The 23,050-nt window shown below is 34.2% G+C and overlaps 1 protein-coding gene across 5 annotated transcripts in view; it reads right to left on the minus strand.

Annotated features, from left to right (window-relative positions):
• LOC134542374 (centromere protein I-like) overlaps positions 1-23,050 on the minus strand; it is a 111,025-nt gene that overhangs the window by 84,300 nt on the left and 3,675 nt on the right. For all 5 annotated transcript variants that reach the window (XR_010076791.1, XR_010076792.1, XR_010076790.1 and 2 more), the window contains exons 2-6: positions 12,552-12,674; positions 9,860-10,009; positions 9,270-9,355; positions 8,706-8,836; positions 6,171-6,357 (exon numbers count right to left, since the gene is read on the minus strand). Coding sequence is in view for 2 of the 5 variants with exons in the window: in XM_063386559.1 (XP_063242629.1) it covers positions 6,171-6,357; positions 8,706-8,836; positions 9,270-9,355; positions 9,860-10,009; positions 12,552-12,674 (677 nt within the window). In the remaining 3 variants the exon portion in view is untranslated. The remainder of the gene's footprint in view (positions 1-6,170; positions 6,358-8,705; positions 8,837-9,269; positions 9,356-9,859; positions 10,010-12,551; positions 12,675-23,050) is intronic.

Here is a 23,050-nt window from a genome sequence, read left to right on the forward strand (position 1 = left end):
TTTCACGTATCATACCAACAATTGTGGTCTGCACGCTCTGCAGAGTATTCTTCAGCAAAAGAATTGGATATTGTCAGACAAGCAAGCCGTTCTGCACTGCTTAAAGTCAGTGCTATCGTTGTTTTTGTGCTCAATCAATCCCTGTAGCACAGTCAATGTCCGCATAAATATTTGATGTTTCAAGAACCCTGTCCACCACAACTTTGCAGAGCTTTTTTAAGACATGATGCTTTTAAGTAATGTGGTAATCAGCTGATTATACGATCCAAGGTCACAGTGACGTAAGTTTTGAATTTTTTTTCATCATTTGGAATGTTCTTGTCAATAAATATGGTATTTAATTAATTTTATTTAGAAAAGCTTTTTAACTAAATTTTTACAGATATTCAAAATGTTGGCTAGGTTACTATTTATGCAAATCTGATTTTCAATATTTCATTTCATTTAAATGTTCTTTTTATAACTATAATTTTAACTGTGTTTTTTCATGGTGTGTTTATGATGTTTCTAGAACATGAGAAAGTGGTTTCTTTGAAAGAAAGGAAAAAAGAAAGAAAAAAGAAAGAAAGAAGCCCAACGCAATACCGCCGAAAGATAGACTGCATTTTATCGCATCCCGTGTTAGAGAGAGACAGAGACGTTAGCCAGGACAGTGGGAGAACTCTCTGACCAGGGAATCCCATAATAGTAGTTGTAAGAATAATATTTGTCACCAATAGGAAGGTAGCTTTTCTGGTGAAGTCCCCAGTTTGTACTTGTGTTTTTTGTACTGTGCTTTGTCTCATCAGTCATTTTTCAAGTGCTGTGCCGAGAGGTCACGCCGTTCGACAGCTCACACATAACATTTGTTCAGCTAATTGGGGCAGATAGTTTCACTTTTTTTTTTTTTCCAAATAGAATTTAGGCCCTAGACGTGCAGTACAGGCCCGTGTGGTCTGTGGGTCCACCGGAACATTTAGTTCCCATGTTTCTTCATACCTAGACGATGAGATCACTAGGGACATTCTAACGTTAAGGCACAGCATTGGGAGTAACAATGGCAAAAGTGAATGAGTGTTTTCTGTCAGACCTATTTTGTAAAGAACATGCAAGTTTTTTGTCGTGAAAAGAATACAATCCAAAATTCATTTCAAATGCTTTTATTTAAAGTCAACCAGTATTCTGAAAGTTTAATAATCATAAAAAGGACTTTACACCCCACTACCTGCAACTTCAGATAAGATTTTTTCAAGTGTTAATGTATGCGCAAGGAACAGTTGTCGTTAAAGCCGGGCATGATTGTGACTTGTTACAAATGGCACCCAACGTTGGGCGTCAAATGTAACAAGTCACAATCGTGCCCAGCTAAGCTAATGACTGTTCCTTGCAGGTACATAAAAACACAAACCATCAATTATCCCACCGACTGTTGTAGGTATTCTGGTGTAAAGTTCTGTCGAAGACTGTTAAATGACTCAAAAAATGTTAATGGTGATTCTTAAATAAAAAAGTTCAATTGAATTTTGACTTTTATTCTTCTCACGGTGAAAAACTTACATTGTCCTTTACAAGATAGGTCCAAAGAGGAACACTCACTCCCTCGCTGTTCCCAGCTGCGTCCACCACGCAGGAAAAGAGGCAGGTGCGTGACCTCACTGAGCAATCACAACACAAGAAAACCACTGCAGACCAATTTTTTAACCCTCCCAAAGAAATTGTGGTAATATTTTTGTGTTGCATTTTCACGATAAAATAATCTGTAATAAATTGGTCTAAAACAGATACATTCAAAACAATAAAAATAAATGGGCAAGCATTTGTGGTTTAAAAGTGATTCAATAAGAGATGCATGATCAAACAAATTAAATTAATTTTTCTGATCTATATGCTTTGGTACAATCTTTTGTCCAGAAAAAAAAAACAATATCCCTTGAATTTCAAACACTAAAGGATTACTTTTTTTATGATTCGAATTAAGTTTTTGTTAAATGCTGCTTAATTCCATGATATAACTTGCATTTCGGTGCTTTATGGTGTTCTGACATGCTTTTCGGTGTTATTTCGGTTCAATAGCAATTCACCATATAATCTTGTCCCTAGCAATAAAGTGATAGTATTTTATCATTTACCATGAGAGAAAACATCTACCGTTTTTCCCGTCATAAGAATTACATGCAGAATACACCAGAGGTACTAAAAAAAAAAGTTTAAAAAAATTGTGCGCCGCCAAGTTGCACAACTGTATCTCATCCATATTTTACTCATATTTTACCAATACTATACACAAAGTTCTAGAAACATGATTATACCTTCCACGTAACTCCAAACGTAAAATATGAGCATAAAAACCACAATGAAAGTTAAAACATACTGAAAATTACATTTACACGAATAATAAAATAGCACACAAAGTGAAAACCAGAAAACATAGTTAAATGGCTTTTCTGAATAAAATTCTTAGATGTCACAGTTACAAAAATACTAAGAATGATAAAATACAAGTATACAAAGCTTGGAAATTATGACCTTGAACAATATAACCAGCTGATTTACTATCTGATTGGAAAATATAATGCCATAAGAATACTCTGCATAGCTGGGGAGAGCAGGGGTCTTGTGATGTTATAAGGCATATTTCTGTCTGTTCTGTCATAAGGAAGATGTTCCCATATGTACAGTGATTGTGGTACAAACTTTGTTGGTGCTCATGGTCACCTGAAAGAGCTATACGAATTTATGTACTCAGCTCCACACCAGAAGGAAGTTCACGAAACGGTCACTCCACCGTAGTGCACCTCACTTTGGGAGTATTTGGGAAGCAGGAGTGAAGCCTGTGAAGACTCATCTCGCCCTTATAGCCGGTGACCAGCTGCTATATTATGAAGAATTGAACACAACGCTGGTACATGTTGAGGCAGTGCTTAACTCCAGGCCAATATCACCAATGAGCTCTCAAACACACAGCCCCTTTACCCCAGGACATTTTCTGACTATGGAACCATTGGTCGCCCTCCCAAAACCTGCTGCGACTGTTGTACCTTAGGATTGTTGCCAACATTGGCAGTTAGTTCAGCGTATCAGGATTTTTGGAAACATTGGCACACAGACTATCTTCACACACAGAAGTAGCGGCAGAAATGGACTGACTCAGAAACATAAGAACCAAGTGTCATGATCTTTCTGAAGGATGACAGGTTCAGCCTCTGAGTGGCAATTTGGAAGTATCCTTGAGTTGTACCCTGGTAAAGATTTTTGTGTGCGAGTTGTGACAGTTCGCAAGACTACAAGTCTGCTGAAGACTTACCCACTGCCTAATTGACACTAAGCACTACAATATCAATTGTGAATAGAACATTTAGGACATATGAAAATCCTGCCGAGGTGGTGCGGTCACCTGCAGTGTGGAGCCTATGTGTCATTGGAAAATCAACTTAGCGGTGTTACTAGGCTGAGAAGCGCGTCGGTGCCCCTTTTCACAGCTTTACCTCTTACGACATTATGACGTGATACCAAGAGCTCTTTCCTAAGAAAAACCCCAAATTTTTACATTTTTATTATTAATACTTTCTGAAATATAGCTAATTTTCTTTTAAAAGTATGGTGTAAAACCATCATTTTGGGGTATTTTTTGATAGGCCATAACTTTTGTATGTTAAGAGCTGTACACCTCGTACACATATCATCGGAAAGCTCATTGAATGTACCTTTTTTTTTTTGCTTATTGACATAGGATATTTTTTGCACTCTTCACTACTGTGTAAATTTATGAAATTAACCAAAAAATCTTTATTTTAAACAAGTACTCAGTTATTAATTTCGCATCCTACTTATTTGTATTGAAAAATAAATGTTTCAGTAGTCGTTCATATTTCATCATGTTCTAAGCTCTGTAACTTTTTTGGTACTCAAAGTATCAAAACAAACTATTTTTTCCTTAAAATAGTATTTCAGGAGCTTTATAAATCATATTAGTTTAGATTGTTTAAGTTGGTCCCACATTAGGTTTTTTTGCCCTGATTATCCCATTTTTTTAAAATTTTCAATTTTCAGGAAAAAATTTTTACAATGTAGGACTGAGTATCATGATGTTTTTACTGGCACACAAAGTGACCATAGGGATGAATCACAGGAAAAAAATCAATTTGTTCCTCAAAGTCCTACATTAAATTTTTAATATTTTAAATTACTGAAAATCAACGATTTTTTGGTTAGTTTCATAAATTTACAGAGTAGTGAAGAATGCAAAATATATCCTATGTCAATAAGCCAAAAAAAATGTACATTCAATGAGCTTTCCAATGATATGTGTACGAGGTGTATAGCTCTTAACACAAAAAAGTTATGGCCTATCAAAAAATACCTAAAAATGATGGTTTTACACCATACTTCTAAAAGAAAATTAGCTATATTTCAGAAAGTATTAATAGTAAAAATGTAAAAATTTGGGGTTTTTCTTAGGAAAGGTTGATGTGAACACTAACTAAGTTCGGGGGAATAAAAATTCATGCAGCAACACACATTTGTATATGTCTCGTGGAATGACTCATACATAACTTACAATATACTTATAAATAGGTAGCATTTATCAGTATATCACTGAAAATATTAATGGGCTAATTTACTCAAAACAATTCTTACCCAAACCTAACCAAACATTTTCAAGATTAATGCTGGATTGCAAAGTCAAACCATCAATCAATCAGTCAAGAAAGATCTTGTGTGCTCACCATTTCACGATGCAATCCATCCTATTTATGTGTTTGTTAATCTGAGATACTTGCATATTTATTTGAAGTTAAGGTAAGTTGGCCCTAAAGTTAAGTTAATCGATAATATTGTAGGCCTACACATGCTTATTTACTTTTATTAGAAGGGAAAAACATTTCTAAATAAATAAGGCTAACCTTCAACATGGGTGTTTAACCATTCCCTCATAGCTGAATGATCAGCTTTTTCCTAAGGAATGTTAACTTCCAGCATCATATTAACCAAATGAGAAACAAATTCTTGTTTCTGCACTTTCAGCTTGTTTGCTTTATTCACACTGTCGCATATCGAGATTTGTTTAGACACGGTAGAATTTGCCTGACAAAATAATTTTTTTGTTTTGTGTGTGTCATTTGCCACATACTTTTTGCACGTGTCTTTGTGTGTCCAATCAACCCGCACATTGCAGAACTTGCACATCATAATTTTGTCCCGCTGATCAAAAATACAAAATCCATTCGATTTCATCTCTCTTTTGCGATCAAATATTGTCAAAGTTTTCGGCATCTTAGCCATAAATACAATTGTATCACAAAACTTACAAAATGTGGAGACGGTATTTGTAAACACTCATAGATTTGTGCACACAAACATAGATATGTGCAAGCAAAAATTACTGCCATCTTAGCTCCATGTGATTAAAGCAGAAGGTTAGAAAAATCGACACCGCCTTGTGGCAGAAACGACATTATTCAAAACACAAAATCTGTGGACAGTCAATTTTGTTATGTTGGTAGCGTGCACATATTGATTGTTAACATTTGTTAAATTTTGTTTTCATTTTCGATGGCAATATTTACTGCTTGAAACAGAGTAATAAAAATATGTGGAGTTCAGTAACATGTCAAAACGAAGATAATATCACGGCGCTAGTCTTTCAGTCTGTGTTTATTTCACGCCTATGTTTATGATAGCATAAATAAAATAGAACTTGCTCCATAAAGACATTTTGTGTGAAAAAGCGTGAATTTCATGCACAAAACTAAGAATTTCACACGAAAATTAGTGAATTTCAAGACTATGTCGAAATCAAAGGAAAGTCACAAAATTTGTTTTAAGTATCAAATTTTCACGTTACGTCGTGAATTTTGCTATTCAGCAAGCATTTTTTGAGGTCTCTAACCATTACATAAGAATAATATGAAACACATCTACGAATCGCATAAACTTGCCAATTTTAATGCTGGAAAATTCAAAATTTCTACAGTTTTGAGGTGGACAGAATCCACACACACATTTATATATATGAAAACTGAAACAAGACATTAAAATAAAAACAAAATGTTAGTAAAAGGCTGCTGGGAATTCACAACTTCCAGCACAGATGCTGTTTTATTTCAGAACTTTATCATGACTAGTCCTTCAATTCCACTACTATTCCCAGACTTTCAAGACTTGAAGGCCATGTTGCAGGGGTTTCTCACTCTGTTAGCGGAAGCAAGTGTTCTCCAGTGGAGCTCTTCCCCCTTGGGAGCCTGGCGAGCCTCGTTGCGCTGCTGGGCACGGCCGAAGTACAGCTGCAGGACGTCAGGAAGCTGCCGGAACACCACGCTCGTGCTGACAGGCGGCACGTCTTCTGGGACACATTCCGGCCTGAAGGACTTGAACAGGCTGCAACCATCCAGCAACACACGTGCAGTCAATCACAGGATGTCCACACAAACCTGTCATATAATTTATATGACATTTCCTTAACTAATCACTGGCTGATTTTTTTTATTTTTAATTATTACCATTTTCTTGGGTAAATAAAGAAAATCCAGCCTCCACCATCCCCATAGCTGACCTATTTCTCTCCCAACTTTCTACACATCTTCTTTACATCCTTTTATATTTAACTTTTTATTTATCACCCTAATTAAACTTGATAAAAATGAAAAAAATTCAGAATAAAATCATACATTAACTTTGAACAAAAATAAAACAAACCAGACTTATTAAGTTCTCAATTACATTCAAATCTCCTAAAACAAACACAGATTCATGGAGCAGTAGACTAGCTCACGTGTATCAGTAATTTTTTATTTTATTTTATATAACTATACATTTGTTAAAATTTAAATTTTCATTTTATCTGGCCTCTTCCCTATTAATTAAAGTACAAATTTTCAAACCCCTGAATTCAAAATCAAATGTAAAGACTGTAAACATTACTGTGGCCATGGCTCTAAATGTGATCTGTGCATATTGCATTACTTGCATGATTTCCTTTGATATCTATTAACAATAGATTTGTAATTTTCATTCTCTCAAAGTAAACCCAAGCATTAAAAAAAAAGTCTTAAAACTCAAATGAGGCCTCTGATGAGCGGGCCCTGGGGATTGTAAACCTCCACCTCACCACGCTTCCTTTTTCCAACCCTTCTTGATGGCCCTACCTCGCAGCACCTTTCTGAAAAGTCTCACCTTTTCTTGAAATTAGTTAAAAAAAACTACTCAATTAAGAACATCATTGTGGAGCAAATGCTAGGACGGTTCCTTACCATAGGCCAATTACTTTCCCACTATCCCTGGTCTGCAAAATTCTGGTTATCATTACACCTATCACTCACTTAGCACGTCTTCAGATTGCGCGGATTCGTTTATGGGGAAGTGAACTTTATTGCCCCAGTCTTGAAAAGCACGTCTGTAAATTTCAGTTAGCACGAAATCTCCGCAGGCAAAAAAAAAAAATGTCGGGCACGACGCCACGAAGTCTGTTTCAACTTCTGTAAACAACAGATGTGCTGTGGGATACAATTAGCCAAAGAAAAAAATGGGGAAGAGATGTGCGCACAGGTTTGATTATGCTATTGGCTGTTGTACAAACATCAGCTATGGCAAGTTAAATTGCGGCTGTGGAGTGTAAAGGACCAAATGTTTTTACGTCAGCGCGTATGCCACCGTGCCGTACCGTTGTCACCTGGCCACAAACCGGGCCGTGAAGTGTCTAGCCAGTGGCAGGGAATTCACTCAAACAAAAGCAATGTCTGCCCATTCAGCTGCCGGTAACTGTACGTGCTTGATCACTCATAATGCATCGTGTTCAAGTATTTGAGACAAAAATAGAAGTATTACAGAGCGCAGATTGACATGAAGGCCACGCTTATGTTGGTCGCACATTGTTTTTAAGCAAGTCAACTGGGCGCACAATCGTAAGAAATAAGGACACTTACCAAAAGTTTATATAAGTCTGATGCTGTTGGTTGTACTAGCGGGAATATATTTGACTTTAGATACCGGAACAGAAATGAACAGATGATTCACATGGAAAAGGTTGTTAAATAAATGTTGCAATGAAAAAAATAATCATTTGAGCCTGACAGGATTGGTGTGAATCAGGTGGTGATAGGCAAATAAGCACTTTAATTTTTGAAAAATTAAAATGTAATTATTCGGACTGTAATATCGGTTTCGCTGTCAGTAAAGGATGGTTAAAGGTACACGACATGAGTTGAAGGTCATGCCTGGGTGGGCAAGTCAGCCAGCCTAATGATAAAGTACATAATCACGTATCTCTCGTTACGCGGTGTGACATATTTATAGTTGAGTGTTATTCAACACATTTATATTACGTAAAGTATATTTTCCTACACAATTTTGGAACTCATTAAATAAATTAGCCTTCCTATTTATGGAAACTAATGATTCAGAATATGCAATTTCAAATAACACGAGCATTTTTAGGAACGAATTAGTCGTACTAAGTGAGGAACAGGTGTACTGTCATAATTCTTTCGTATTCAACTCACAATTTAACATTTAAAGCAATGAACTCACATTCTATATTTCAAATCACTTTATAAACAAGGTCCAAAATTATTACTAATTTAAGGTCAAGTGATTCCTTGAACTGCCTGGCTGGGCCAGTTTAACACGTAATAGCATGTCGAAGCAATGTGTAAACATGTAAACACAGTGACCATCTCTTACGTCTCTCAATTATTGAAACTAACTTAATGTAATTGAACACAACTCACTTCAAAACAGCGAATGCTGGTTTTTTCAACCCCTGGGTAATTTTTTCAGTAGCAAGCACATGGGTGACCGACCACCTCGTCACGTCATCTGACTTGGTCAGGAAATATATTATCCTGCACGCAAGAGGAATCTACAACAATGCAGATATGCACAATTTTAGCTATGGAGAGAATATGTTTATTCCAGACAATTTGTAATTAAGTTAACCTAGTTTAGCTATAGACATATCAGAGCACATAACAAACCAATTCTATCCCTAAAGTACATTTTTAGTCAAAGCTAAAAATATAGGACAGTTATCTAATGTAAATTATACAAAATAATGCCTGTTAAAATTACTTGACTGAGTAAAAGATCTGCAAAAATGACACTAACATTATCAAATGTCAGGAAAGAGACTTTAGTTTAATCGCCAACACATTTAAATCAATTCTTAAACTAAAAGGAGTGTAAGATATTTGAATGAACACATGAGGATGAACATTCAACAACACTGTATGTACTCAAGTTACACTATGATAGAGATACATGGAACAAATGAATCGTTACCTAGCTATACTTACCAAATTTTTCCTAGTCAAAAGGAAGAAGAAAACCACATAGAAATCATTTACTGCTTGTTTGTCTGTCAACTCAAACTCCAGTAAGCCTAAGAGAGAAAAAAAATAATTAGTGCCAAAACAAAATAAAGTAAAAAAATAGAGACAGTTCCATTAATAACTGAGAATGTTGTGTGGTTCAAATAAATGAAGTAATGAAATAAATAAACATACAGATTTCAATACTAACAGTGAATGAACGAATAAACCAATTTAATAGCATAAATGAACTAAATGAATGTATGGATGAATGAACAAAATTAATGGATGAATGAATGGTGAACGAATGGTTGACACTGCAGTCATTAAAGACCATGAGAGGTGAAGAGGTAAGAATGAACCACTGGTGAAAATAATGGGTGAGGGAACCAGGAGAACACAGAGAAAACCCACCCTCTCACAGCAATGTCCGACACTTTTCCCGCTTGCGGAAAATCCTGGCCCACCACCACCAGGAATCAAATCCAGAACGCCTTGGTGGAAGGCAAGTAAGTGATCTGACCACTCGACCACGAAGCACAACCAAATAAACATGAAATAAGTTTTGTACTTACAGCAAGTCCACTGCAGTGCAGCAACGATCACACTGTCAGAGATATGGATGAAATTAGACGTGACCCACCCAAGCAACAATTTTACTGAGTCCTTAGAAACTGTTGTCTTGGGTATAAGGCAGTGCAAAATTTCAAGGTATCCCTTGTTTGCTGGAAAGAAGAAAAAAATTGTCTTCTACATATTGTACAGTATGTTATACATATGAAAAATTTAGGTTGCAGTGAGCATTTAAATGGGCATTTACTCTCTCTAGCCAATGCATGATATTTACTGTTAGCACTGTCCTTGTTTCAGTGTGCTCTGTTGCCAGACGTACATATCTTTATAATGTATTGAAAATTGTTAATTGTACCTATCTAAAACATTGTATTTCATCATTCAACTCTAACTTTTGAAAAACTTAACTGAAATATGCCATCTTGGTTTCAACTGTAATTGCCATAAAATTTTATATAATTTAACATGAACAATTTTGCCTCTATTTGACCATAGTACATAATTAATGGAATGAAATAATGTCTCGTGTATAAAAATAACAAAACAACAAAAATAGATGGTTAGAATTGATAATTTTTTAGATCTTAGAAAATTGACAAATAGTGAGAATTAAAAAGAAAAAAATTATTATAATTATTGACAATACACAAAATAATATTTTTAATATTAACAAGCCAGGTAGTATAAATCTGGCAACAGTGGTCGCCATTAGCTCGGTACTGCAATCTACGCAAGAGACTGACTATAGCACTAGAACACAAACAGGCACCATATACTGCAGGGAACATGAAAGTAGCGAGCTGCACCCCATAGTTCCGACAACAAATATTGCTCTGCATGGATCGGCAGAACGAAGCGGCGGCGGGGGAACGTGCACAGAACTAGGCACGGCCCGGCTGTATATTATGAATTTTAATGATGACATGTTGTAACATTGAACACAATGTAAATATGTGTTTAGAATTCCAACATCAAGTGATTGTAAAGAAAATGTGACTAAAGTTTATGAATTCACTACAGTGAAGGCAGTATTGGTGATCAGCTCACATTCACCAATAGTAGCAAAATCGCATCTAGCAGTCATACGAAACAAGGCGATGCGGAAACATTAAAATAGTACCAGATCTCTATAAGTTGAATGAATACCAGCTCTTACAAAGACTGAGCCAAACATGATGTAGCACTGTCACTATCACTGTATTCATCACTGTTGTCTGTTACACTGTTACTTGTTAAGAAAGGAATTTGTCATTGTCACTATTATGTAAATTTATTAAGAACTAGTCCCTTCTAATTTTTCAACATGATTGCAGTAGCCTACTCAGTCATCCTTTGTTACGGAACTAACAGCATCCAGTATGTGCGTTTGAAGTTCTTGTGCGGAAAACTCTTGCATGGTACTACATTCCCGAATGCACCTCTGTCTTTACCTACACTAATTCAATAGCGTTGAACTAACACATGCATGGTGGGTGACAAATGATATGATGTCACACATTTTTTAAAAATCAATCAACCCGAAAAATTATCGCCTTTGGTTTGTGTGACGAAGCCCATATGTCGCAAAAATCTCTTGCTTGATGAAGGGAACACCTTTCTTTATCACAAAGAATTCATAGATTGTATCTCTTATGACACGTTTATCAAAGCTGTCAACCTCAATCTTGTTTTTTTTTTTTGTGGCCCACACATAAAAAAATATATGCTGTAGTTAATTATCAAAAATAAATAAACATACACAAGTCTGTTCTATTTTGTACACCTAACATAAACGATAAATTTTTTTTTTTACATTGGCATTGCAATTTGTTTCTTCCGAATAGGCATAATTATAGCTTTGCTTATATCTGTATAATTTGCAGCAAGTTCCGTTGCTTTGTGAATATGAATCAAAAGGCATTTTTCACGTTCATGAGCTTTTTGATCACAGATTGATATTACTTTACTAATTATTTCACTATCTTTGCTGTGAATCACACTATTACTTTGCCTACGCTTTATGTTTGGCTCCATTACTTATCGCCCATTACTGCTACACTTCACATGGTTAGTAACGCAGGTAGGGAGATGGAATCCCCCCATTGCAATGCACAATGCACTCCTTTCCCCTTCTTCCCCTTTCATCATTCATCCTTTCTTTGCCCTTCACCGCCATGCTGACAGCTCACAAGATTATGACCCCTATAGTAGCTTCTTTAGAATACTGTTCTGTACCTATGTGTAAATTGTATCTGATGTAAGGTTGCTGCATTTTAACAGGCAATGTAACCAACTAAACATAGATGTAAACACACCCATTTTAAAAGTACAAAGTCAAATGAGGAACCATTACTTGCTGTATTGTTACTAAGCTGGCGATATTTACAAAACAAAATAGTGCCCAAAATAGCCAAAATTGAAAAAAAAAAAAAAAAAAAAACACTTGTGATATTTTTGAATATTAACTCTGTTACAAAACTAATATATTATTTTCTAGTGTATAAGCTCTTTTTTTGTGCAAGGCTGGCTCCTTGCATTATGTAGGGCACTGTTTTATTTTAATGATATGCATATATTTCTTTTTCTTTGTTAAGGAATATCTGGAGTAATAAAACAATTAAGTTAAGCATAAAAACAGTATATATAAGATAAATTAAAAATTAATTATTAAATGGGATAAAAGAGGACTGGATTGAACTTAAAATGTTTTATTACGTAATTTCCGTGTAACCACGTTCTTGACCAGTTTATGAATGTCTTCTTCCAGCAAGCCATCTGAACATGCCTTTTGTTTTACCTCGTCTATTTGTAAATACACGTGCCTTGGTACTTTTTTTCCTGAAACAAATGGAAACTATTAATGTAAATCATCAATACACATAATCAAAATATGTACCACTCAGTTTCGTTTGACACCATGAGTACAGTAGTCAGAAAACACAAATTCTAGTTTTAAACATGATTAGTATGTAAAATTTCTCAAGGGACTGCGGGCATGGACACCTTACATATCAATATTGTTTGACAAAGAGTAGGGTTGTGGATCATCACACATCAGTAATGGTGTTTGAAAATAAAAGTCCACTTCTTCAACAGCAGCACTGACATGAATAATATAACTTGGCAACTTTTAACACTAACACTGGACCAGTGAGGGTAAAATTTTAATAAGCAACAGAAATGCAATATAGTGCACGTGCACCATGGACGGAAGTTTGACGAGATGACGTCCAATATGCATGTGCATTTCTGCTACACCCACAATCTGAAGTGGTCCAAATAGCCAACCACGTGTGGTGGCATAAACCCATATATATTCACTTTCATGAACATCAGGGTGACATATTAAGTGCATTGATGTGCCAAATAAATCTTTGTGATAGAAAAAATATTTTTAATATATTTAATAAACTTTAATATTCTCAAAAATAAATAATAGGAAATTTTAAATTATGTAATGATTACAAATGATAACCCAATATTTTCCAATTAATGTTATGGTGTTAATTTAGCTCAGTGGTTAAGTGTATGGTTTTGGATTTCAAGTCTCTGCATTCGACACCCATCACACGAGAATAATTTTTTTTAATTTTTTTTACATAACTTATTATTGAATTTTAAACATGATAGTTTACGAAAATTATATTATTATTTATTTGTTTAACTAATTGCTATAATAACTATTAATAAATAGCTCAATCCATCGGTTTGGTTATTTTACACAAGGTAGGCAAGTAACATTTTTGTTTTACTTTTAATAAAAATATATATTAAAATAATAAAAATTAATGATCTGTAAATATACGTATATAAAAACATATAAAGAAGAGTTCTTGTTCGTTTGTTTGCATGCTTATTTGTTTTTAAATGCAAATCTACAGTTTTCTTCAGAGCTGCATGAAATTTTGCACACTAGACCTTCAAAACAAGAGGAATGTCATTTTCTAGATAATATTACTAAAAACCATCTCCAATCCCCTTTCCTACCATTTAAAGTGGAATTTTGGTACTTCTTGGTGAAATTTTGTACAACTGACATTCAAAATAAGAGGAGCATTACAATCAACATCTGATTTAGAAAAAAGAGGAAGATTGATGTCTACATGAGATTTCGCAAAAACTACTCCATACCCCTTTCCCACCCCCTGAAACCAAATTTGGTATGTCTGGATGAAATTTTACCTAACTGACGAATAACGAAAAATGGAAATTACTGTCAACATCTGTTTCGAAAAAAGAGCAAGTTCACTGTCCACGTGAGATTCCAAATAATCCACCCAATACCCCTTTTCCATCCCTTAAAGCAGATTTTGAAACTTCTTGATGAAATTTTATTTACTGTCTATGTTTGATTAAAAAGAAATCACTCCAATCCTTCTATCAGTATTTTTAATTTCTGAACTAAAACATTACTGTTCTGTACTTTAATTACTCTCTATAACAAAAAAAAATCTTCTAACAAGTGTACATAAGTACATGCACACTTTTTCAATAACTCCTGGCTTCAATAAAAGGATTACGAGACTAATAGGTGGCTGATGGAGATGAGAAATAGTAAATAGTACTGAAGGTTAAAGTGCACAAGCTAGCAGACTGTTGCTGTGAGGTAAATACATAGAAGTCAGAAAATTATAATAGCCTAAACCAGTAGTCTTCAACCTTTATGTTATCATGGGCCAATTGTTTTCAGGGTTGCACAGTTTAATACACATATCACCATAATCATTACATTTTTTCACTGCAAATTTTTGTCAATTCACTTACATACATTTAAATAAACTATGTTTTCTTTATAATAAAATATATTTTAGGTCTACTAACAACATATTTTTTAAAGCTTAAAAAAAATTTTCTGAAACTAAGAAATTGTGGTAGAAAATTATATTAAAAATGTCCCTTTCGGCACAGCCTACAGGCACAAAGTTCAAAGTAACAATTTCTTTCAGATTGTACTAGAAACTTTTGGAACATTTTGAGAACTAATGTACATGGCATCCTATATGTTCTTCAATAATCCAAAATAAATGATTAAACATTTTTCTCATATTCTATGCAGCGAAAATGTTTTGAATGTTTTTAATTAAATGCATTCAGCAGTGAATAACTTAGAACAAATTTAATACTATGCCTACTAAAGAAGTTATGATTTTTTTTTACCTTGAAACACTACATTTTATCCCTTGCACTAATAAGTAGTTGTATTCAAATTTGCTTTAAACCAAGGTTTAATATAATGTTTAGAAGGTTACAATATGACAAACTAATTTGATAATCTACATTGTAAGGAAGTTTGATTTTTTTTATTTCACCTCTGTTTTCAACCCCTTGCAGAAATAGTTTCTCTTATCACAAAATGTTCCAGCCAAAAGTTTTCAATATTGTTTGATATTTTTAATAAATATCACAGCTAATGAGTTGTGATATTTTTTTGTCCTTCACAAAACTCTTATATACAACCCCTGCAGTAAGGGTTGATCATATAAAAATTAATTTTAAACTTAAGTTTTAGATACTATTTAGGTGGTTTGAAATAATAACGGATTTTATTGTGAATATAGTACGGAAGTTATGAATTTTATTTTGTATTTCAAGCCCTGTTTTTAAACACCTTGCAGTAATGGTTTATCTTAAAAAATTGTTTTTAGACAAAGGTTTTAGAAAATATTTATAAGTTTTACAATAAACTGAAACAGATTTGATAATTTTCCTACCTACTAAGGGAGTTATGATTTTTTTTTTGTCCTGTAAACCCAGTTTTTTTCCCCACCATTTATAACAATGGTTGGTGGAATAAAAAATATTTCAGACAAAAGTTGTACATAAAAAAAAATTATTTCCACCATAGTTTTAACCCCTTCATCTTCTTATCAAAAATTGTTTCAGACAAAAGTTTTTCTTAATATTTCTAATAATTACATAAATTATGAATAGACTTGAATGTGTGCATACTAAAGGAGTTGTGTAGTTTGTTTACCATTTGCAGTACCTAATAATTTGTTTAAAAAAAATTATTTCAGACAAAAGTTGTAGATAATATTTAGAACTTTTATAGTAAACAAGAAACAATTTGACAGTGTACATAGTATGAAAACTATGAATTTTTATTTTATTTCTATCCCCGTTTTTTCAACCCCTTGCAGCAATTGTTTGCCTAATCAAAATATTGTTTAACATAAAAGTTAAGGATATTATTCATGTTTATAAACAATGTGAACGGATTTGATGGTATGCCTACTACTGAATTTATTTGGTCCTTCAAACCCTGTTTTATCCATCACTTGCAGTTACGGTTGTAGTATCAAAAATGTATTTATACAAAAGTTTTAGGAAATACTTCATGTGGATGTGATATTTTTTACATTAAGGTAGTTATAGAGATCTTACTTTTGGCAAAATACCTTCCAAATCTCTACACCTTTGGTTAGATTTTGCCCATTAACGAACTCAACAGAGATTTTCCAATACTATATTTTATGTATCAGTTTGGACATGATTTATAAAAAATTACGGGCAGTTATAGTGTCCATAAAAATGTGGACACAAACACACATAACTATGTAAACAAAATTTCATAAGTTGCACCATGGTAACAGATACAATAGGAAGTCTTTGAAATCTACCTAAAATAATGGAAAAATTATTCAATTTTATATTAGACAATAAAATTCATGTTTAGGGTGGCAAAACCAAATGAAAAGAAAAATGTTTTTACATATTTTTTTGATTATTTTATTCATATCGCTCCTTTGATGAACGAAATGAACTAGATGAGATTTCTTGCATCAGTTATAAAATGCATCCAATAGACATGAACAGTCATGAAAGCACAATCAGATATTTTTCTTGTACGTACTCTGTCTCGTACTTGTGAAGGTTATATGGAAAAAAAATTTGTTAAAACACTGTCCATGAACTGCGAAAGATCACCTGACCAGATGCAAGTAACCCGTTGGCCACAGGTTAAAGACCAATGGGACCCAAATACATGTTGGAAAATTGTTGGGGAATAAATACTATGATACCACTATCATAGTCACACCACATGATTATCACCAACATGATCATGGTAAGCCTCCCGATGTGTTCGCACTGAATAAATGTTCAAAGTAGCTTTTATTGGAACTACAAGAGCTAAATTAACACAATATATATTGTCGTGGTTCCAGAAGGGTGAATCATCAACGGTGTGAATTTGGGCGCCACCGTATTATAAGGGCACACGGACCCGGCAGAGACTCATCTCAGGGTGCAACGTCGTCCATTTGGGGAACAAGATTCGGTCCCTCCTAACCTCCAATTATCACACAGACCTGACCCGCTCTCAGTGTCAGGCACGCTTACACATGACAAAGATGGTTGCACACTCCAGTGGGCTCTTAAAGGCGACCCACACACCTGATACCTGGGAGAGCTGGCACGTGGTCAGTAAACTGAGTACAGTTTTTTATTATACTTCGACGTTAGGTTACACAGTACCCAGGCACAAACGAAGATAGATGAGAGCTGGACCACAAAATGGTCGCACAAGATGATATCGCTTAGCTGTCTGGCAAAGTCCCGCTAAGGGTTAAAAAATACTGAATTGAACAGTCTGCCGGCCGAGGTGAGCCCCAAGAATAATATAAAATTGATTAAGATTAAATTACGTTAACGTTGTTCTGTTCGACGATACAAATGGATAAAGTCCCCGGGGTGCGTATGCATCTCACCTCGACCGTTGCGCTAGTTGCATACTGGACCGGAAGGGCGCGCTCCCACCGGCGACATAGCGTCTTCCGCCGAACCACAGAACCGTTACACTAGTTTAGTTATGTGCCGCAGGTAAACAAGAAACGCACTCTTAAAATACTAACATAAAAAATACATGCCCTCGCATTACTTAGCTACATGCGAACATACAGTTATTACTAAACTAACATATAAACAGGATCCAGGTTAGTTCAATTCCGGTCTGCTATGGCGCCGCTGTTGTACCATAGTACTGTGCTTGAAACACTGTCTTCCGGTAGTTCGTGGCGCGCTGTTTGAAATACACGACTACGTACTTCAGTACTTCCATGCCGGGAACGAACGCGTGAAGGTCAAAGAAGGGAGTTTAGTGCACCCAGGCCTATGGGGTGAAGCCCATAAATATTACATTATACTATCCATACTATGTCTTTAGCTGAAAGAAGTATTTAAATACTACTAGTTGGTTTTTGTTACCTTTAAATGATTATTTATTAAGTGGTTTGTTAACCATTTTCCATAGCAGTCACCATAATATTGTACATTCTGCATGTACAATTTGTGATTGTTAATAATGTTTTAAAAAGCAATATTGTTAATATATGTATATATTTAAAAAATTCCACATTATTTTTAAATATGGCAGACCAAAGATAAAATATTTCTTTAGATATGATCACCCAGATGTGCAATAACACAGAAAAGTTAAATTGTGAGGGTCGTGGCTTGTACATAAAAAAAATTGTAAAATTCTAAATTATGTGCTTTTTAACACTATAGACCTATAAACAGCATAACAGAATTCCTAATGGTTTCTGAGAAGTTTATGGTAATACTTGGATATTGGGGCTTATTAGAACTGAAAGAAAAAAAGTTGAAAACATGGTTTTCACACATGTCCCTAAATTTACCCTGAAGATATGGTGTTTCTTAATTCCTACTGGTTCATGAAAAATAATAGTTTAAAGCTTACATTACAATACATGTGTTTTCACACTGCCGCTGCAATTCATTGTTTACCCGTGATTGCGTATCTCTTTGTTTAGCACAACTGTGGCCAACTATGAAGAATTAAAAATACTCTAATTTTTCAGTTTCATATAATTGAAGTTGATCTCTGGATCCTGAAGGCTTGATCCTGATGGCATGATCATGTTGGCTTGATCCTGTGGTACATGATGCTTGCTGTTTAATTCAGTATGACAGAAGATCCTGTACCTAAAAAAAAATTTCATATAATAATGAATTACGATCGTAAGTCGAAAAAAAAGGATTTTCATTTCAACCAATAATCATAATTCTTTATTTCGCAAATTCTTTCATGTGCAGGATCTTCCAACGTACTGAACTAAAACAGCAAGCATCATGTACCACAGGATTAAACTAACAGGATTAAACCTTCATAATCCAGGGATAAACTGGAATACATGAAACATCAGTCATATCGAACACTGGCTATAACCAAAGAATTCTTTGGAAATACTGCAAAATTCAATGTGTCAGCTACTTCAAAGCACAGCACGTATTCCTCTCAGAAAATGAATGGCTAACAATTCTATTCAAATTTTTGCCTCCTAATAGACTCCCATTAGTCCTGTTACGTGACTCAAAATAGTACGTACTTTAAATGCAATGTAACAAAACAAACATGTTGTAATACAATTACTTATTCTAATAAAACAAACATGAAATATAAGCATTAAAAAATCCTTACAATTGCAATACACTCATTATTTTTGAACGAATTACATTATTACAATTCTACATTGACCAAAGTTCTCAAAAAAAAAAATTTAAAAACCCATACGGGTAAACAATGAATGTGGCGATAGCATGAATACGCAGGTATTGTAATGTAAGCTGTAAACTGTTATTTTTTGACCAACCAGTAAGATTTAAGAAACCTTCCTTTGAGGGTTAATTCAGGAATATTTCAAGCATATAGAAAACATATATTCCTATTTTTCACACGTAAATAATGAATGTCTGCAGCAGCGTAAAAGCACAGGTATTGTAATGGGTCATTCCAAGTAAAGTCAACCAAAAATTTGTAATTTTCAACCTGACCATTTTAGATTTTTATGAAACTTACAGGAATCATTCTCCATAATTATAAAAATAAGAAAATATTTTCAAACTTTTATTTATTTCATTGTGTTTTTGTGTAATTAATTTTCAAATTTTTGATAATCATCATTTTGTGGCTTGCCTATACATTTTTTATCTTAAATAGCTCGAGTTGCATAAGACTTAGAGAACTGTTAGGCCCATCATTTTAAAGAACAACTCACAAGGTTTAATTTGATATGCTACTTGGCTATGTTGGATGAAATTAATTCTTTTTAGTACAAAAAGTATTTTTGAAGACATTTTTGAGTAAGTGTATTTTAAAAATTTTGAGAAAGTCATATGTATTTTTGAGGTATTATATAAGAGGAATCCTCAAAATTTTAGAGTGGGTTCTCAATGATGGGATCAGGAGTTACAGTAAAATCTAAGAGGTTATGTTCAAGTAATACTGTATTATAGGTAACTCTTGATTTGGGTTTCTTACAGGTAAATAAGAGAAGGTTCTGAGCTTTAAATTTAATTATATACATAAAAATAGTATATGGTCAAACTAAATTGCTATCACAATGGGGGTTGACATGTCCGTCAAAGTTTAGTGTGCCACCACATATATAACGGGCATGTGGACCCGGCTACTCTGAAAAACATCTACCACGTCTGGTTTTTTCGTTATAGACACTGGCAATAGAGTGGTAAATATAGGAAAAATAACGCCACAGACTTATTATATAAACAAAAATTTGTAATGTAATTGTACACATTAATTTTTTTCTCTTTCAAACAACTTGAACACATTATTTTACCTATGAGCATATTTGAAATATATACATATATACAGTTTGTTCATGTTTTTTCATTTTTTCTTTTATGTGAAGTGGCATCTTCCTTCTTCAAATAAATATAGTTTAAAAAACTAAAGAAACATGCTTTTAAAGATTATCAAACTAATAAGTAAAAAATAATTTTAAAATTTAATTTATGACAATAGTATATAAGCAATACTAGTATAAATGAGAAAAAAGCTTGAGGCGCTTTGTGCCATATTTTTTGTATATTAAGCGCCCCATGCTTTTTTCTCATTTATACTAGTATTGCTTATATACTATTGTCATAAATTAAATTTTAAAATTATTTTTTACTTTTTAGTTTGATAATCTTTAAAAGCATGTTTCTTTAGTTTTTTAAACTATATTTATTTTTAACTTTTTAGTTTGATATTCTTTAAAAGCATGTTTTTTTAGTTTTTTAAACTATATTTATATTTAACTTTTTAGTTTGATATTATTTAAAAGCATGTTTTTTTTAGTTTTTTAAACTATATTTATGTATAATTATCATAGGGAAATGAGTTACCGACACTACCTATTACCATCTGAGATAACTATTTGGAGTTGCAACGTCACAAAGAAATGGTAAAGTCTCTCCGAATCATTTACAGTTAGATGTATGGATATAATCTTAGAATTTACCGGGGAAAAAAAAAACATTTATGTTTTTTTTCGGCGTGGCCGGGAGTAGAACCCACGTTCACCGAGTCCGAAAGCTGACGTCACAGAAGTCGCGCGCCTTAGACCGCTCGGCTAACGAACGTAATGAAATTGGTGGGACATTTTACAGTGATAAGACACTCACTCTTAGTCGAAAGAGTTACAGACGGACAGACAAACATACAGGTGAAGCTAATATAAAGCATGTAAAATCAACAGTAATCTCCGAGCATTGCAGGATCCCAGCGGCCTTGGTATCTCGTTTCAATAGTTGCTATATCCTGGTGGAATCTCTCACCTTGTTCATCACTTATAGCTCCAAGATTCTCGGGGAAAAAGTTGATATGCGAGTGAAGGAAGTGAATTTTTAGGGACATTCTGCAACCCATAGCTCTCTATGTTTTCAAAAGGTTATGAACTAAACTCTTGTAGTTATCTTCTCTGTTGTTGCCAAGAAATCATTTTACCACCTTCACAAATGCTTTCCAAGCTGCCAATTCTTTTTTGTTTAGCTTTTTTTCAAATTCAGCATCATGTATGACCTTCCTGATGTCAGGTACAGTGAAAACACCTTCTTTTATTTTAGCTTCACTAAGTTTTGGGAAAAGGTCCGACAAGTACTTAAAACCGGGTTCCTCTCTGTCCATGCATTTTACAAAGTTCTTCATAAGACCCAACTTAATGTGCAGAGGAGGAAGTAACACATTTTTAGGGTCAACCAAAGGATCGTTTAACACATTTTATTCCCCTGGAGTATAAGATTTTCTTGGCGGCCATGATTGTTTAACAAAGTGCTGTTTTTGGTCCCTGCTGTCCCATAAGCACAAAAAACAACAATACTTTGTAAAGCCACCCTGAAGTCCCATTAATATACATATAGTAATCACTTTCAAGTCACCACAAATTTGCCACTTAAAATCTTCATACTTGATTGCCCTTAGAACTGTACCCAAGTTGTCATAAGTCTCCTTCATTGAAACAGAGTAAGCAACTGGAATTGACGGCTTATTGTGGAGAAAAACAGCCTTGAGGCTAGACTTAGAGGAGTCAATAAAAAGTCGCCACTCTGTAGAAACATGAGTTAGTCCAAGTTCATTCATTAACCCCACAATGTCGAAACATACACACATAGGCCCCTCAATTTTGAAAAATACAGAGAAGTTGGCATTTCTCTTTCTAAAGGACGTTATGGTTGTGCCTTTTGCTAAAAGATTCCACTCTTGTAATCTTGAACCTAGTAGTTCAGACTGCTGCTTTGATAAGCCTAAGTCACGGGCCAAATCATTTAGTTCATTTTGCTTGATAAGGTGAGGCTCACTAGACGGAGGAACATATGTAGGATCAATGGTATTTTCCAACAACTCTTCAGTTTCCGAATGTAAGTCTTCATTGTCATTTAGTTCTGGAATTACCAAATCTTCCCAGTTCAAAGGTGGAGTTGGAACAGGTAGGCCTTCACCATGAGGAACAGGTTTAATGGCTGAAGGTACAGTCGGATAGTCAATGATCTTCTTCTTCTTTGAATAACCTTCAGTATTAGTAAGGCAAAATATTTTGCATCCAAAATACAAAAACAAATGCTTTTTTTACATTTTCATTCATATGATATGCCTACCTTGAGATTTTAATACATAACGTCCACAAATATAACAAAACTTATCTGGTGAATTTATACAAAGTCTTCGCTGCTTTGATGCCATTTTCACACAAAACTTTAAATGAAAACACACATAACCTCACTTCACAGATGCAGCACTTCACTGACAGTGACAGAAGAAAACAAAGAACATCAAACTGCCCCTCTCCCTCTTCTGCAGTGTTGCCAACTGTCGAGCTTCAAATAGAGATGTGATATTATGGTAAAATATGATGGTACCATATGTTGTTAACATAAAAATGGGACGTGATAGCTATATTTTATTAACTATT

This window comes from Bacillus rossius, chromosome 1 (assembly GCF_032445375.1).
Source record: "Bacillus rossius redtenbacheri isolate Brsri chromosome 1, Brsri_v3, whole genome shotgun sequence".
Taxonomy (NCBI): domain Eukaryota; kingdom Metazoa; phylum Arthropoda; class Insecta; order Phasmatodea; family Bacillidae; genus Bacillus; species Bacillus rossius.